General features: G+C 36.1%; 1 protein-coding gene across 1 annotated transcript; it reads left to right on the top strand.

Moving 5' to 3' along the window:
* Positions 1–437: 437 nt before the first annotated feature.
* On the top strand, positions 438–11374 carry LOC113099529 (uncharacterized; the record flags this gene model as incomplete). The annotated part of the gene is given in 4 exon segments (XM_026264397.1): positions 438–1367; positions 2779–6182; positions 6184–8335; positions 11193–11374. Coding segments are annotated over 4 exon segments (6668 nt in total), but the record flags the coding sequence as incomplete, so codon positions are not given.
* Positions 11375–18713: the final 7339 nt, after the last annotated feature.

Here is an 18713-nt window from a genome sequence, read left to right as displayed (position 1 = left end):
AAATAAACACACTTGATTTAACACCGATCTGTTAGATTTAATTTAAATAGTGGAAATTATACACTGTTGTTTTAAATATTTTGATTATTCAGTTTCAGGCTTACCTGTAAAAAATTATAAAGCACTGTTTTTCATTTTTATCTTTTTTTCTATTATATTTTTATTTTTTAAATTTGTTTTCTGTGATGATTTAGTTAACTACAAAATAACTCCAATCATAAATAGGTCTATTTGGAAAAAAAATATTATTAAAGTAATTTATCACAATATCCATTGAAGAAAAACAAAAAATATAGCAATGTGAGTTTTTTTTTCCAATATTGTGCAGCCCTAGTATGAATGTTATATAGAAAAAATTTCAGACTAGTGAGTAAAATAAAGTGTAGTAATGCACTGTACTAAACTGTTTGGTGTCTCTGTCTTTTTTGTAATTTCAGATGCCACGTGGAAAGGGTTTCCGCGGTCCCAGGCGGCCAAGAGGAGGAATGCTGAGCGTTACACGCTCGGTTCCTTCATGGATGTCATTGAGGTTATGCCTCCTTTAAAACAAAAGGCTGCTCCCCACAGCTCTGACAAACAGAGCCATGAGAACGCTGACAGAGAGAATGCCGACAGAGAGAACGCTCACAGAGAAAACTGTTTGAATTGCCGTAAGGCTCCTGAAAATGTTCCAAACTCTATCACAAATGTTCCAAAGTCTGCTACAAGTGTTGCCAAAAGTGTTCCAAAGTCTACCAAAAGTGTTCCAAAGTCTGCCACAAGTGTTACTAAAAGTGTTCCAAAGTCTGCCACAAGTGTTACTAAAAGTGTTCCAAAGTCTGCCACAAGTGTTACTAAAAGTGTTCCAAAGTCTGCCACAAGTGTTACTAAAAGTGTTCCAGAGTCTGCCACAAGTGTTCCAGTGTCTAGCAAAAGCTGGAGTGATGTTACCAGAGCTTCACTTGTCAATAACTCTGGTTATTTTCCACAGAAAGTCATACGTGGTTCTTTCCATCAGGGTGATGCGCGATTTGGTTCGAACAGAAACCGTCAGTGTGCAGTGAACAGTATCACAGCAGTCATGACGAGTGTGCTGAAGGATGTGCTGACGTGGACAACAGAGGACCTGAATGCTGTTCTGTTGCATGGAGATGAGCTGTACACATCAATGACACTGCAGGGGCAGATCCACGATCGAACAGGGCTGGGTCATATTTCTGTTGCAGAAATGCCAAGACTGCACACACTTGATAACACAACATTCTCAATAAAGCATGGAGAATCTTTCTGTGGTGTTATTGGTGTTGATGTCTATGATGAATCATTGCGAGATGTGTCTATGTCTATAGAAGAAGCACTTCAAAGGGCTCTGCTTCAGTATGATGCATGTTTGTTAAACATTAAACATTACATTTGTGCAGTCATAAAGGCAGGACAGTATTTGCTCTAGTGGATCCCCATTCACGTAATGGTAAAGGTTTACCTGAGCCTTATGGAAGAAGCATAATACTTTACTGTGATGACATATACATGTTGTTTAATCATGTTAGTAGCCTTGCCTTGTCACTGAATGCCCAGGGAACACATTTGAAGTGACCTCTGTGAAAGCAACAGTAATTGGTAAGACCACAACTATCGAGGCAAGTTCTAAGTCTGGTCAAGAAGGCAGGGGCAAATATGTTTCACATGCAACCACCGAGATGGAAAGTAAGTGTATCGGACGGTGTGGTAAACGCACTCGTAAAGATAAAGTAGCAAGTCTTACACATGTTTCATCTACAAGCTCGGAGCACAGTAAGTGTATCAAAGATCACGATCAACACACACTTGTAAACAAACAAATCAGTGTTTGCACATTGGATCAGACATGCCTGGATTCACGTAAGAAAAACAGTCATTTGAAAACTGAGCCAAAACTTGCATATGTGAGCAAGCTGCATGATCATTTATTCATCGCTGATGATGTAATCGGAGGTACAGTAGGCACTGTGTTGAATTTCCAGCCTATAATGTCTGCCGATCAGGACGCTAATTTATCAATGAATGATGACGTAATTATTGAAGAGACTGTAGGCACTAAGTTCACTTTTCAGCCTTTAATGTCTGTGGATCAGGACGCTAATTTATCAATGAATGATGACGTAATTATTGGAGAGACAGTACGTAGGCCTGCTGAGCGCAGTTTCGAAGCTGTAACATTTGCTGAGCAGGACGCTCATTTATCAATAGATGATGACATCATTTTTGGAGATACAGTAGGTACTGAGTTCAGCTTCCAACCTTTAATGTCTGCAGATCAGGATGCTTTGTGTACACGTTTACGACTGACTAATGAAAGCATTGGTGTTGAAGGCACACATTTTGGTTCTTTAGGAGTACCATGCAAAACAATATCTATTAAATCGGATGGTAATTGCATGTTTAGATCAATAGCACACTCAGTATGTGGCAATCAAGAGAAACACCTGATAATTAGACGTGCAGTTGTGAAACATCTTGAAGCTAACAGTTCTAAATTTGAGAGATATTTAAGAGAAGAGTATAGATCAATGAAAGATTATTTGACACAGTCTAAAATGAATTTTTCTGGAACGTGGGGCAGTCATGTGGAATTATTTTGTGCAGCTGACCTTTTAAAAATAAATGTAATGACTTTTAATGATAAGAGATGGAATTTACACGTCCCTACTGAACAGGTTTTTACAGATAATGCAATCTATTTGAAGCACTGCAATGGAAATCACTATGAAGTTGTTACTTGTGTTAAACATAAAAATCAAGAAAATGTATGTTCAAAAGCATGTAACATTGAAGTGGATGATCAGAGCACAAGTCGCAATTTGCGAAAAAGGAAATTAAATGACACAGAAGAGTATTCTAAAAGTAAAAGAGAACGTCAGAGATACCACAGCGACTCCAATTTCAGACAGAAAAAAACTGAGAACATTAGAACGAAATACTGTGAAGACAGTGATTACAGGCAGAAAAAGATTCAGGACATCAGAAAGAAATACGGTGAAGACAGTGATTACAGGCAGAAAAAGATTCAGGACATCAGAAAGAAATACGGTGAAGACAGTGATTACAGGCAGAAAAAGATTCAGGACATCAGAAAGAAATACGGTGAAGACAGTGATTACAGGCAGAAAAAGATTCAGGACATCAGAAAGAAATACGGTGAAGACAGTGATTACAGGCAGAAAAAGATTGAGAACATCAGAACGAAATACTGTGAAGACAGTGAATATAGGCAGAAAAAGATTGAGAACATCAGAAAGAAATACGGTGAAGACAGTGATTTCAAGGAGAAAAAATTGGAAAATCTTAGAGATAAATATAAGAGCAATATCAATGTACAACAGTCAAAACGTGAAAGATCAAAGGATAAATATCACGGAAACCCGAACTTTAAAGCAAGTGTATGTGAATATTCAAAGAATAAATACAGCAAAAACCCCACCTTTAAAGCAAGCGTACGTGAATACTCTAAAAATAAATATCATGACAATGAAAATTTCAGAATGAGTATAATACAAAAAAGAGCTGAAAGTTCTGCAAAACAGAAGGACAGACAGAAAGATATCGATTTTACTATTAATCAGTTTCATCAAGAAGTCAGTACAGGTCCAGAATTTGTTTGCAGTGTTTGTCATCGTTTATTGTTCAGAAAACAAGTTATTGAATGTAAAAGAGATTGCTATAAAATCAGAGGTCAGCAAATTACAGATTTGGCTGAAAGATGTATTACAGAAAAGTATTTACACATATGCAATACTGAATGTGAAAATAGATGCAAGTTATCAGGTAATTCAGCTTGTAAATTGTGGATTTGCTATACATGTCATCGTAAAATTCTGGGTGGAAAATTGCCTGAAGAGAGTATTGCCAACAACATGCATCTGGTGGACATTCCAAAAGAACTAAAAGGTCTAAACTCATTGGAGGAACATCTTATTGCCCGCAATATTCCTTTTATGAAGTTGCTTTGTCTTCCACGTGGAAAACAGAAAGGCTGTCATGGCCCAGTCGTCACCGTTCCTGTTAATACTGCAGTTGTCTCAAATATTCTTCCACGTAATGAATGTGATGATCACATGATAAAAATAAAACTGAAACGGAAATTAACATATAAAGGCCATTATGAATATAAATATGTCAGCACTGATCGTGTCAGACATGCATTGTCTTATTTGATGAGACATAACAAGTGGTATAATGATGTGGAGTTTAATGAGCAGTGGATAAACTCTTTGAATGCAGCTGATGAAGTTGAAAATTGTGATGATGATTTTGAAATGGAGGAACAAGATGTAACAGACAAAAATGAAGATGAGAAAGTAGTTCAAGATGATCCAGAAGAAGACATAACATATATTAAAGAACAAAGTGGTCTTTTGTCAGATACATCGCTGCAACCTGTTGATCTGGGTTCAGAGATAATAGATCAACATTTTCATGATGTGCTGAATGTAGCACCAGCTGAAGGTAACAGTCCTATTAGACTGCTATCCGATAAATCCAATGAGGCAAAGTGTTTCCCTGTTCTCTATCCTATTGGTGGCCCGACATTCCATGATGAAAGACCAGAAAAAATCACATTGTCAAGATACCTGAATGCAAGATTACTAAATGCAGATGGACGTTTTGCACAGAGCACAGACTTCATTTTTTATGCACAATATTTATCAGAACTTGATCAAATTGTATCCAATGTCTCAATTGCACTTAGGAAAGGCTCTGAGAAAAATTGCTTAAAAGTAACAGCAGATATGCTAACAAACTCTGATTCCTTGAAAAGAATATTAAATTATGATGAAGGATATAAGTTCTTAAGACCGGTAAGAGGGACACCTCCCTATTGGATGTCTACGCAAAAAGATCTGTTTGCCCTAATTAGACAACTAGGCATACCTACTTTTTTTGCATCTTTTAGTTCTGCTGATCTGAGATGGCCTGAAATGATGAACACTATTATTAAGCAAGAGGGGAAACAAATAAATGTCGATGAGCTTGACTGGTCTGAAAAATGTGGACTCATAAGACGAAATCCTGTCACTGCAGCAAGGATGTTTGATCACAGATGGCATTGTTTTCTAAAAAATGTCATAATGTCTCCAGCAAAGCCTATCGGCGAGATAAAAGACTACTTTTATCGTGTTGAATTTCAACAACGTGGTTCTCCTCATGTTCACTGTCTGTTTTGGGTGGAAGATGCTCCGAAGCTCAATGATCATGATGCAGACAATGATGCTCTGGTTGCTGACTTTATTGACACGTACATCACTTGTGAGACACCACCAGAAAATGACACTGTACTTTACGAGACAGTGAACAGTGTCCAGAAGCACAGTACAAGACATTCAAAAACATGTCGTAAGAAAAATACAGTTTGTAGATTTAATTTTCCAAGACCGCCATCTAGTCGGACCTTCATTACAAGAGAAACCAATGCAGATGAGTTAAAAGGCAATGGTGAAGATACAACAGCAAATGCAATCATAAAGAAAGTGAAAACCGCTTTAAACTCTGATGTGAATTTTGATTCGGTTGATGCCTTTTTTTCATCTATTGGGATTAATCAAACTATGTTTGAAAAAGCATACAACGAATGTTCCAAAAAGAAAAGTATTGTCTTAAAAAGAAATCCAAAAGATGTTTGGGTAAATCAGTATAACAGAGATTTAATGCGTGCTTGGCAAGGCAATATGGATATTCAGTATGTTACAGATGCTTTTTCTGTAGTGGTCTACATACTAAGTTACATTACAAAAGCAGAACAAGAAATGGGACTCCTGCTTCAACGTGCACAAAATGAAGCGATGAATGGAAATCTTGAAGTTAAAGAATCATTAAAACAGTTGGGAAGTATCTATCTTCACAACAGAGAAATTTCAGCTCAAGAGGCAGTGTACAGACTGACAGGCATGCATTTGAAGGAATGTTCCCGTAAAGTACAATTTATTCCAATAGGACAAAACCCTGTAAAGATGAGTTTGCCTTTGCATATACTCCAAAACAAAATGGAAAATGACCAGTCTGATGATGAAAGCTATTTGTGGATGACAAGTGTCACTGACAGGTACAAGAACAGACCAGAGAAAGAACCTCTGGAAAATCTATGTCTTGCCAGTTTTTGTTCGGAATACAGAGTTCTGACAAAATCAGAGGTTTCCTCACAAAAAAAAAACAGCAGAAAATGAATTAATTAAACTCAATAACAATAACGGTCATGTAAAACGGAGGACACGGACTGAACCTGCAGTAGTGAGGTATCCAAGATTTTCTCCCACAAAAGATCCAGAAAAATATTATCATTCATTATTGCAGCTTTTCTTTCCACATTATGATGACTCTGATCTGAAGCCTAGCAAGTATGACACATATGAGGAGTTTTACAACAGCGGTGTCATAAAAATGGGTTCTGAAGTGAAACAAGTCAAACTGATTGTTGATGGCAACAGAGCATTGTTTGAAAAGGAAAGTGACAAAATAGACAGAGCTAAACAGCTTTTGGAACAGGATATTGATTTGGAAGATGCTTGGGCCCAGATTTGCCCTGAAACCGAAAAACAGCGTGATGAATGCATCGAACTGATGAAGGATAAACTATTGCTCGATGAAGATGACAGTCAAGAACTTATTCCAGATCTTACAGCAAACCCTCAAACTGTGTGTACCATTGAAACAAACCACACTACAATGCCTAGAGAGGAGGCACTGCATTTACTAAGGTCATTAAACAAGGAACAATCTGCTGTGTTCTACAAAGTACGGAAATGGTGTTTACAGAAATTACTAGGACAAAACCCAGAACCATTTCGATTATTTCTTACTGGTGGAGCAGGTACAGGAAAAAGTCATCTAATTAAAGCAATACAATATGAATCTTGCAGACTATTATCTCAACTTTCTGAGAATCCTGATGACATTACTGTACTTTTGACAGCTTCAACCGGAGTTGCTAGCTTTGGCATTGGAGGAGGAACTATACATAATAAACTTTCAATTGGTGCAAATGCGAGACTGCCATATCAGCCTCTTAGCGATGACAAAATAAACTCGTTGCGTACAAAATTGGGTACTTTGCAAATTTTGATTATTGATGAAGTGTCCATGGTTGACCATCGTCTTTTGTCATACATTCATGGAAGGTTGCGACAAATAAAACAAACTGGTGACTACTCTCTCTTTGGGAAAGTCAGTATTCTTTGTGTTGGGGATTTCTATCAACTTCCTCCCGTAAAAGGAACCGCTCTCTATGCTGATACAAAGGGAGTGAACCTATGGGAAAAGAACTTTGAACTTGCTGAATTAACTAAAGTTGTTCGACAACAAGATTCAAGTTTTGCTGAAATGTTAAATCGGCTCAGAGTACATAAGAAAAATGAATGTCTTACCACCAATGACATTGGTATGTTAAAAAAATGTGAATCAGGAGATAAGTGTAATGATATTCACATATTTGCTACAAATGCTGAAGTTGATAAATATAACATTGAAAGGCTACATGAATGTTGCCCAGAGGCAATTAGTATAAACGCTCAAGATTACGTCAAAAATTCAAAAACTGGACGAATGGAACGTAAAGTTGGATTTCATGCAAAAGTTTTCAACTCATCTTTGTCTAAATGTGTTTCCCTGGGTATTGGAGCAAGAGTTATGCTGAAAAAAAATATTGAGGTTGCTGATGGTCTTGTCAATGGAGCGTTTGGCACAGTTGTCCACATAAGTGAAAGTCAAAACAATGATAATGATTTCCCATCAGCTATACACGTGGAGTTTGATGATCCAAATGTCGGTAAAATTCAGAGATCTAAAACATGCCATAGATTTTCCCAGAATTCAACAGTAATTGAAGTACAAGAAGATCAAGTCACAAATGATGGTGGTATAAGGCGTCAGTTTCCTCTCAGATTGGCATGGGCATGCACAGTTCATAAAGTGCAAGGACTCACAGTAGACAGAGCTGTTGTATCACTTAAGAAAATCTTTACAGCAGGGCAAGCATATGTTGCATTGAGCAGAGTAAGATCTCTCAGTGGCTTAATAATTGAGGACTTTAAAGACTCTGCCATATTTTGTAATGACAAAATTGAGTTGGCTATGAAAGATATGCCAAAATTGTCTATGGAAAAGGACAGTTTCACTGAATCACTTGGTAGATTCAAATTAGCATTGCTTAATGTACAAAGTCTGAAAGCTCATTTTCAGGATGTTCTTGCACATACAGTTTTAATGGATGCTGATTGTATTTGTTTGACAGAAACCTGGCTAAATGCTGATGACAAAGCACAAGAACCACAAATACCAGAATTTGTGTTCAAGCACAATCCAAGAGCTAACTGTTATGACAATAGTACAGCTCTTTATACTGAATTAAAACATCAGAGAGGGGGTGGAGTTGGGTTGTATTGTTCTGAGAAAATTGAGTGTAATATTTTTACTCCTGAGTACTGGAACTTAGAATGTTTATATTTTATAGTTCCACATGTCAATTTGACTGCTGCACTTTTGTATAGGCCCAATACATATAAAATTGACATGTTTCGACAGCAGCTATTACATGTCATTGAAGAGATAGAAAAGCATCCAGGACAGAAAATGATAATGGGAGACTTTAATGAAGACATAGTTACTTCATCTACAGTTATGAAATTAATGGAACAACATGGATACAATCAACATGTACAAAATACAACCACAGAAAAAGGAACCTTAATAGATCATGTTTATACAAAAGATATAGTAGGCATAAGTGTCAATGTTGTGCAAACTTACTATAGTTTTCATCAGGCAATACTCATTTCACTGTTGTGATCTAATATGAATGAGTAAATGTGTAAAGCTTCCGCCTGCCAGTGGGGGGGGGGGGGAGGGTTAGGGAGGCAAGACATAAAACGAGGCGGCTCCCTAGGGCTGGGTAGGTACTGGATACTGGGTTGGCTGACACAGGGGTTGATTGGTACAGGATTTAAATCTTTTTAAGTTTGCATCTTTGCAAACTTTGAAAATCAATTTAATTATGATTCAAGCAAACCTTTAATTTTTCATAACTTCCTCCTCAAGTTGGAAAAAGGTAATTTGCACTTACATGTTGTGTTCCTTGGATGTACTAGCCATTTTTCAAGCTCCCTCTATAGAATCAAACCATAATTCCATGTTATACATGGTCACCATGTTAGGCATGTAAAGTACTACTTAACTGTTTGCTACAAATATACACCTGCTACTTATGACTTGTTTTGTGCTCCAGGGTCACAAATATGTTTGTTTTTAGCTGTACCAATCAACCCCATAATTCATAGACACAGGAATGGATTTTGAGTACAACATATTGTCAATTTAACACTTTTTATTTTGTTGTTAAACCAGTACAATGGATAATTTTGCTATGTCATTTTTTTTTTAAATTTCCATTCCATTCATACCAGTAAATGGCAAAAAAATATATTTGTATTTTTTTTCACAAATATGTTTGTTTTTAGCTGTACCAATCAACCCCATAATTCATATACACAGGAATGGATTTTGAGTACAACATATTGTCAATTTAACACTTTTTATTTTGTTGTTAAACCAGTACAATGGATATTTTTTCTATGTCATTTTTTTTCCCATTCCATTCAGAGCAGTAAATGGCAAAAAATATATTTGTATTTTTTTTTTCACCATGTTTTGACTGTTTTTTTTTTGTTTTTTTTTTGTGCAATTATTTAAGTTTTGTTTAAACTTGTGTCAGCCAACCCAGTCTTTTTTTTTTTTTTAAGCTTGAATCAGCAAGTTATGACTATTATGCAAAACCACACCGATTAGTGCTGTGATTTCATAGCATGGCCATAGCTTTACCTTTAGAGGAGGCTAGACCTTCATATTGTGTCTTCAGGTTTCTGGGCTTCAAATGGCATAATTTGACATTTCTTATCTTTAGTCTTGCTCTAGAATTATTATTATTATTATTATTATTATTATTATTATTATTATTATTATTATTATTATTGTGGACCAGTTCTGAACAGATATTTAGAATGGTATCCAGCAAGCTAGAAATCTTTCTCAAGCCACAAACAAACTGGAGATTATGGACAACTGAACTAAAATATTAGCATATCATCCTTCACCTGGTTAAAAAGAAGTGACCTTCTCCTGTTCCTGAAAAAAAAAGAACATTTCATGTCTTACCATCTGGTATGCAACAACACAGGGGGAAAGTCTTAGTGTTCTTAATATTGCATACACTACAAAATGTTGTTTTATTGTTTTGTAGGACTTAAAGGACACTAAAACCATGAAGACACTACAACTCATCTAGAGCAATGCATCTGATTATCTACAAAAAAAAAAAAAAAAAAAAACATCCTCCATATCTTGCACCAAACAACAAAAAGAACAAAGAGTGGATTTCACTAAAATCATGCTACTAAACAGAGTCTTGATGTGAGTACAGTTTTTTCATTAATGCTGTTTTTCATATTTTATTTTGATGTTTTTCATTATTAATTATGTTAAAACAATTGATAAGATATACATATATATATTTTTTTTATGTTGTAGAAAGTCTGTTGAGGACATTACAAAATAATACAAGATGATGGACGTGTTATATAATCATGACTACAAGCGTACTTCCTTGAGCTCATTCATGGCAGAAACTGTTAAGAACAGGACAGTAATACCAAAAAGAACCCGTTATTATTACAGTTTGTATTTCAATGTGGATACAATGTATATTAAATACATTTTTGATGAATTCTTTGCAAGTACAGTTGTAACTGCAATGTAAACAAAATTATATTGCATTTACAAGTGATATATTTGTTACTTATATCAACATTACAAATGCACTTAACTACGTAGTGGCAATTCCCATTGGTGTGGTTTTGCATAATAGTCAAACCTACCAAAGTGTAGAACTCGAAACTTGCTGGTTCAAGCTTAAGCCAGGTCAACAAAGCCATTAGGCATGACCATTATTCTTTGATTTCTCATGTTCTGTTCTGTTTTTGGGAATCCTATTTTGTTTTTCATTTTGTTAAATTTTTACTGCATTTATGTTTTCTGTGTTTAGTTATTTACTCCTGAATTGCAAGTTTCTGGTATATTGTCATTTTTCCTTGGTTAGCAATTATGTTCACTTGTGTTTGGTTTAGTTCATCTTTATCTCTGTGTATTTTAACTCTTCAGTTCATTGATATTGTTTGTCTCAAACTGTTTAGTTTTGTTTCATGTTGATTTAATTTCTGTTGCCATTGGCAAACTTGGCTTCTGGTTTCAATGCCTCTGCCATGACGTGTCATGTCACTGCTCCAACGGAGTCCCTGATCCTTCTGACTGCACCCTGATCTGTCATCTCCCTGGTTCCGCAACAGACTTCCAGACTTCTGGTTCAGCAGCATAACCCTTTGTTTCTCCATATTAATGTACAGGCTTCATTACTGTTCATTAGTCTTGTGTCTCCTGGCTGCACAATGGGACTACATCCATCTGGCTCCATCAAGGTATCCCACTTTCTTATTCTTGCTGAACAAAATTAAATAAATAAATCTTCTTCAGATAGAGTTGATGTGAGTGTTTTTATTATTTATAAATTGTATTTTAATGTTATATGAATTCTGATTTTCATATGATATTATCTGTTAATATTTGTAATATTGCAGACAACTACAATAAATTAATTTTTTTTTATTGTGTTGTAAGAGTAAGACAAAATTGCACATCATCTGTCTCCTTGTTCGAAACAATTGACTATGCATGCACCTTCCAATCCTTCAGCTACCTTGGGGTCCTACATCCTTCCACCTCCACCATCTTCATCACTCCTACTGGCTCCATCTTATTCACAGATCTTCCATCTACACTTGCTCCATCTTGATCTCCAGCATTACTGGCTTTAACTTGGTCTTCTCCTTGGATCAAACATGGATCTCCAACTGTCTAGTTCCATCTAGACATCCTTCTCTGCCATTCTTACTCAACAAAAATATCTTCACAGAGACTTTATGTAAGCATATTTGCTCTATATAAATACTGTTTTGCATATGTTTTGATATGTATATTATGTGTCTATCTGCTTAAGAATTGCATAAAATTACAATAAACAACTATGCTTTTTAAAAAATGTTTTGTAGGAGTACGAGCACAGTACACATCATCTGTTATCTTTTAATTCAAAACAAGTATGCCTAAACCTTATTTCCTCTAGCTCTGTGATCTTCATCATTCCCACCGACTCACCTCAGTCTGCCGATCTTCTGTCTTCACCTTGGCCCTCCAGTCCAGTGACATTATACTGGTTCTCCAGCAGTTTGGCACCATCTTGGTCTCCAGCTTTCCTGATTTCAACTTGGTCTTCCATCTACCCAACTCTGCCCTGGTTTGCCTCATCAATGGCTCCACAGTGTCTCTCTATCTTTGTACAATCCCTCCCACCCAGTTTTGCTAAACAAGACATCTTTACAGATACATGATGTGAGTATAATTATTATTTATAAATATTGTTTTACATATGTTTTTCGCATGTACATTATTTCTCACTGGATCTTCCTATGTCTGCAGATCTTATACATCCACCTGGTCCCTCAAGCCCTGCAGTAATACCCTGGTTGTCCAGTCCTCTGGTTCCATCCATCTTGGTATCAAGCCTTCCTGACTTCCTTGGCATTCTGTCTGGTCTGCACAGCCCGAGGATCGACAATGGGTCTCCATTGCTCCGGTTCCATCAAGGCATCCCACTATGCCATTTCTACCATGGCACCCTCCATTACTTTTACAGTGGTCTCTTCTTCCACTGCACACCCTTGACCTCTTCCTTCACCAGTTGTGCAGTAGTCTCTTTTTCTGCCAGCTCCACTGTAGTCTCTTACCCCCACCATCACACTGGCTGTTTAAGTGTCAAAAGCTGCCTTTTGGAAGGGCAGGTACTTTCATGTTCTTTTTTCTGCTCTAGGAGATTATACTTATATTTAGTTTTTGTTTTCTGAGGTGCCAATATACATTTTCACTGTGTTCTCATTTGTTTAATCAGTTGCATATTATGTTAACCCGTGTTTATTGAATTTATTGTTATTTATATGTATGTATTATATATTTCCTAAAACTTTCCTGAGCTTTTTTTTTGTTTGTTTTTTGTTTGTATTGTCTGTGCTTTGAATAATCTTATGAATTGGATTAATAAAAGGACTGTTTACCAAATCTCTGGTTCCTTGGTGGCCTGGATGTAACAATATCTTTGACAAAAGCAATTGAGATGGTCATTTATTTAGTTTTTAGAGACACATTGTACTTAATCTCAAATTAATTGTTGCCTCATATATAAATTATAAAACACAAAAATACAATATGTTTGGTTTAGTACTGACTGAATGATTAAGACTACTGTTACTTGTCTATATGCTTATATTATTCTGAAATGGCCTATAAACTGAATAAACTGCGTAAAGGTTATATTTTCTAAACCATCATGGACGGAATGTTCCCAAAAATGCTGCACATCTGCAGCTTCAAGTACTTCAAAGCACCAAATGAGTAGAAAAGGCACTGAAGTGTGTAGTCATCCTAACCTTTTATGAATGATGGTGACAATGTGAGATTGTTTACAACTGTAATAACATACAAAATGGTTGTTATGTAATTGTACAAATAAAGGCTATATAACCGCTACATATCTGCTATATTAGGCAACTTTGTTTTCAGTGCCGGTTAACTAATACCTTATTTGCATCTTGGAATAGTTTATATCTGTTGTTTTTTACAAAGCAAATTTTCAGTTTCATATGATCCTTCAGAAATAATTATAATATGCTGATTTACTGCCCAAGAAACATATAATATTTATTATTATGAATGTTAAAAACATGTTTTGCTCCTTAACATTTTTGTGGATTTTTTTTTTTAAATAAGTACTTTAACAATTAAAAAACTTTAACAATTGTAAAAATGTATATATTTGACAAATACAAATAAATGCTGTTCATTGAACTTTCTATAAAAAATCCAGAAAATTAAAATCACCAAAAGTATCACCACTTCCACACATTAGGAAGCACAACTGTTAAACAGTAATAAACAGAATTGTTTATTGGCAAAATTATGTGTGTAAGGAAGTAAGGAACTGTTACACTTTTAAGTTAGGTAGGGCACTTTCAGCTGTGAGTCCCATAATGGGGGGTGCTGGCTAATAGGGGAATAGCTTAACATTTTGACCAAAAGATGGGGCTGTAATCAAACCATTTTGGCGTGTTCTGTGAGAGATGACAATGGCACACACACAGTTTGGTGTCATTATGCCAAAGCATAGCAGAGATACAGACTGAAATGCCATTTTGGCATGATGCCTCAAATTCATTGCGGTGGTATGCTAAAACGATTTTGTGTATCGATACAAAATCCATAACATTTTGTCAGCACAGTCTAAAGATAATCTGACTCAAATTTGGTGAAAATCGGACCAATGGTTCATGAGGAGTTCGAAAAAGTAGGTTTTCAATATAAATCAAAATGGCGGACCGGAAGTTCAGCTTACTATGGCATATTTGGTATCTGTGTTATCGGCATAAGCAAGGGAATATTTTGAGCCCAGTTTCATTGCATTAGGCTAATGCAATAAAAAGTTATTAGCATTTTTTAAAGTGTAAATATTCATTGTTAATGAATGGTTTATTACTCTTGACCAATAGGTGGCGCTGTTACCAAATTTATGTGGCATGGTCAGTGTGGGGTGGCGATGACACATACAAAGTTTGGTGCAAATATGTCAAAGCGTTGCAGAGATACAGCCTCAAAGGCATTTTGGCACCCTTCCAGCAAATTCGTTGATGCGCTTAATGAGAACCATTTCATATATCGATACGAAATCCATAACTTTTTGTCAGCATGGTCTGAAGATGATCCACATCAAATTTGGTGAAAATCGGACTAACGGTCTAGGAGGAGTTCGAAAAAGTAGGTTTTCAACATTAAGCAAAATGGCGGACAGGAAGTATGGCCAATTTTCGCATAATTGGTATCAATGCTCTCGGCATGACCAAAAGGATATAGTGAGATGTTTTTCATTTCAATAGTCTAATTTATTCAAAAGTTATTAGCATTTTTGTGATATTTCATTATAACTCTTGACCACAAGGTGGCGCTGGCACCAAACTTTTTGAGTACGTTCAGGGCATGGAGCCGAATATTTTTGTAATTATTTTCGTAACGATACAATGCTGGGTTCAAAAAATACAGCATTTTAAAACATAATTCAAAATGGCCGACGCCTAAAATGGCCGACACGGGAAAATTGGATATCATATGACTCGACATGAATCACTGAATCTAAAGAGAACAGTTGTGTGATTTTTGGCCAAACTATTCAGGAGTTATAAGCCAAAATATGCATTTCTCATATCTCCTGACCACTAGGTGGCACTGCGTCGAAACACTGCAGGTTGTCTCAAGTGAGGCTTCTTATAACACCCACCAAGTTTGGTCTCAATATGCCAAACCGTTGCCAAGATATAGCCCCACGTGTATTTTTGCGTGCTTTTTGTCATATTTTTTCACGTGTCATTTGAGAACGGTTGGACAAATCAACTTGATTTCCATAACTTTTTGCCAGCATGGTCTGAAGATGATCTGAGCCAATTTTCGTGAAAATCGAACAAACCGTCTAGGACGAGTTCGAAAAAGTAGGTTTTTTGAATAATTGAAAATAGCGAAAAAACTAAACCTTGCGATTTTTGAATTTTGGGGTTCATTCAACTTGGCATGAGCCAAGGATTCAGAGGAAAAAAGAATTTCCATTTTCTGGCTTACGGTTCAAAAGTTATTAGCATATAAACATTGAAAGTTTGAACAAGTGGTGGCGCTAGAGAGTAGGAGTCAGAGACTTCAAATTTGCTATAGTTAATGGTGGGACTGTCCTCTATCAGTGTGCCAAATTATACAACTTTCCCGCAATCGGTTCTATGGGCTGCCATAGACTTGCGGCGGAAGAAGAAGAAGAAGAAGCAGAAATATAGCTGCAAGCAGCAATCACGGGGCCAAGCATTCCAGCGGCAACATCAGGAGCTTAGCATATGTAGCATCAGACCAAATGCAACAATGAATAATGAAATTAATAATTGCATGATTGTAATTGAAATGGCTGAAAATCGTTAATAAAAGTTCCACAGCGAGGAGCTAAGCATGGCATGGAGCATCAGACCAAATGCAACGAGTAAGAAAAGCAATTATTGGAAGAGTGTAATTGAAACAGCCAGTAAAACTCCAGTAAAATGATGCATTATCATTTTTGGAAAATAGTTGGCGCTGTAATCAAATCGCTTTGTTGTGTTCTGTGGGAGGTGACAATGTTGTGGGCAATTTCTTTCAAAATACTTACAGACCTTTAGGGCAATGAGTCGAACATGCCCACCGAGTTTCGTTCCGATCGACTTCCATTAACCTTGTCAAATAGGTGCTTAAATTTGTTTGGCCAATGGCGGCCATGTTTTTTAAGATAAGTGAAATTCCTCATAGACACTTATGCCACATTGGGCCATACCAATTTTCAAGTTGATTGGATCAGCGGTTGCTTAGTTATAGCCATTTTAGTTTTTTTTCATCCTGTAGCGCCACCAAGTGGCAGATATGGAAAAAAAAATTATTTGACTAAAGTTTTTGTTCATGCATATGAGTTCTGAGTTTGGTGAAGATATCTCATTTTGTTCCCGAGTTATAGCCTTTTTCATTAAATTGGTCCACGAATTTGAATGTTCTGGGTCACCTGGTTTTTTGTTCAGTCTTGATCAAACCACTGCAGTAATATTCTCAGGACTCTCTAGATCAATAACTTTGAAAAAATATGTTGTATTTTGTCCTTTGGTTAGATAACATTTAAACAGGCCTAAAAAACAAAAGATTTCTGTTGTGAATGGCATTAAACTGCAAAAAAAAGGGGTAATATAATCACACATGCATTAGATCTGTATTTTTTCTAAACAATCATGCAAAATTTAACAGAGATTAGGTAAAAAAGAACACTGTAATATTTATAAAGCTTCAAAACCCAGTGTTGAATAAAAAATTGCAATTAGAACCACTAGATGTCACCGGAAGACCACTAATGAGCTCACTAAAGACTAAAACATTACAGTTTATGGGCTTGTTGAGGGATTCATCTAGAAAAAATGTATATTACTATTATTTAATATTACTGTTCAAGCATTTCAGATCACATTGAGTCAAAGTTTACCAATTTATTCATACAGATATATCTAATGTTTATAATTATGCCAGATTATGATTGCAATGAAACCTGAAAAATGACATAGAAGCCCATAAAAACAGAAGACTTGCAATAGGTTTTATCACCCATCATTTATTTTAATTATCTATATATATAACAAAATGTGTGCATCTGTGTGTGGGTTTAAGCATGCTTATTGAGTATTAATATACTAGTTTAAACATTTCATGTTTGTGTGTGTCTGTAATTATGTTCTATTCTTTTACTGTCAGCCATATCTAGGTTATTTAAAATCAGTGCAGTACTATTATCTAGACTGTGAAATTATACATAAATTGCGTATGCTTCTTTGGAATGAAATTAAGACAACATATAACAGTTATAAAGGTTAAAGAGACAGTGTTGTATGATAAATTGCATTTACGACCACTAGATGTCACTGGAAGACCACTAATGGGCTTTGCAGAGATATAGCCTCAGACTCATTTTGTGAAGATGCCTGACATCTGAAGCAGCGCTGTACAAAAACGGTTTCGTCTATTGACACGAAATCCATAACTTTTTGTCAGCACGGTCTGAAGATGATCTGATTCAATTTTGGTGAAAATCGGACAAACGGTTGAGGATGAGTTTAAAAAAAAAGGTTTTCAACATGAATCAAAATGGCGGACAGGAAGTTTCGCTTAATATGACATAATTGGTATGCATGTTGTCGGCATGTCCCAAGGAACATTTTGAGACATGTTTCATGATAATAGGCTAATGCAATCAAAAGTTATTAGCATTATTGGAAATGTAATAATTAGCGGTTATTGATTGGTTTATTACTCTTGACCAATAGGTGGCGCTGTGACCAAAATGATGTGGCGTGGTCAATGTGATGTGACAATGTCACATATTAAGTTTTGTGTAAATATCTCCAACCTTTGCAGAGATACAGCCTCAGATGCAGTTTGGCATCTTTCCAGCAAATTCGTTGGTACGCTAATTGAAAACGGTTACGTGTATCGACACAAATTCCATAACTTTTTGCCAGCATGGTCTGAAGATGATCCAAATCAAATTTGGTGAAAATCTGAGCAACGGTCTAGGAGGAGTTCGAAAAAGTAGGTTTTCAACATGAATCAAAATGGCGGACAGGAAATTTTGCCAAAATTGACAAATGGGGTATCGGTGTTCTCGGCATGACCCAAGGAATCTATCAACATCAGCTTTGTTACAATAGGTTAATGTATGCAAAAGTTATTAGCATTTTTCGAAAAAATCGTTATAACTATTGACCACAAGGTGGCGCTGCCCCCAATTTTTTTGTGTACATTCAGGGCATGGAGCCGGACATTTTTGTAATTATTTGCGAAACGATACGGAACTTCATTCTTAAGATACAGCAATTTACAACTAAAATCCCCAAAACGGTATCATTCGACTCGGAATGATGCACTGAATCTAAAGACACCACTTTTGTGATTTTTGGCAAAACCGTTCAGAAGTTATGAGCAAAAACATGCATTTTTCATATCTCCTGACCACT

Source organism: Carassius auratus, unplaced genomic scaffold, assembly GCF_003368295.1.
Source record: "Carassius auratus strain Wakin unplaced genomic scaffold, ASM336829v1 scaf_tig00216954, whole genome shotgun sequence".
In the NCBI taxonomy this organism is placed as follows: Eukaryota; Metazoa; Chordata; class Actinopteri; order Cypriniformes; family Cyprinidae; genus Carassius; species Carassius auratus.
Note: the sequence above shows the minus strand (reverse complement) of the source record. Positions and strands in the feature narration are given on the sequence as shown.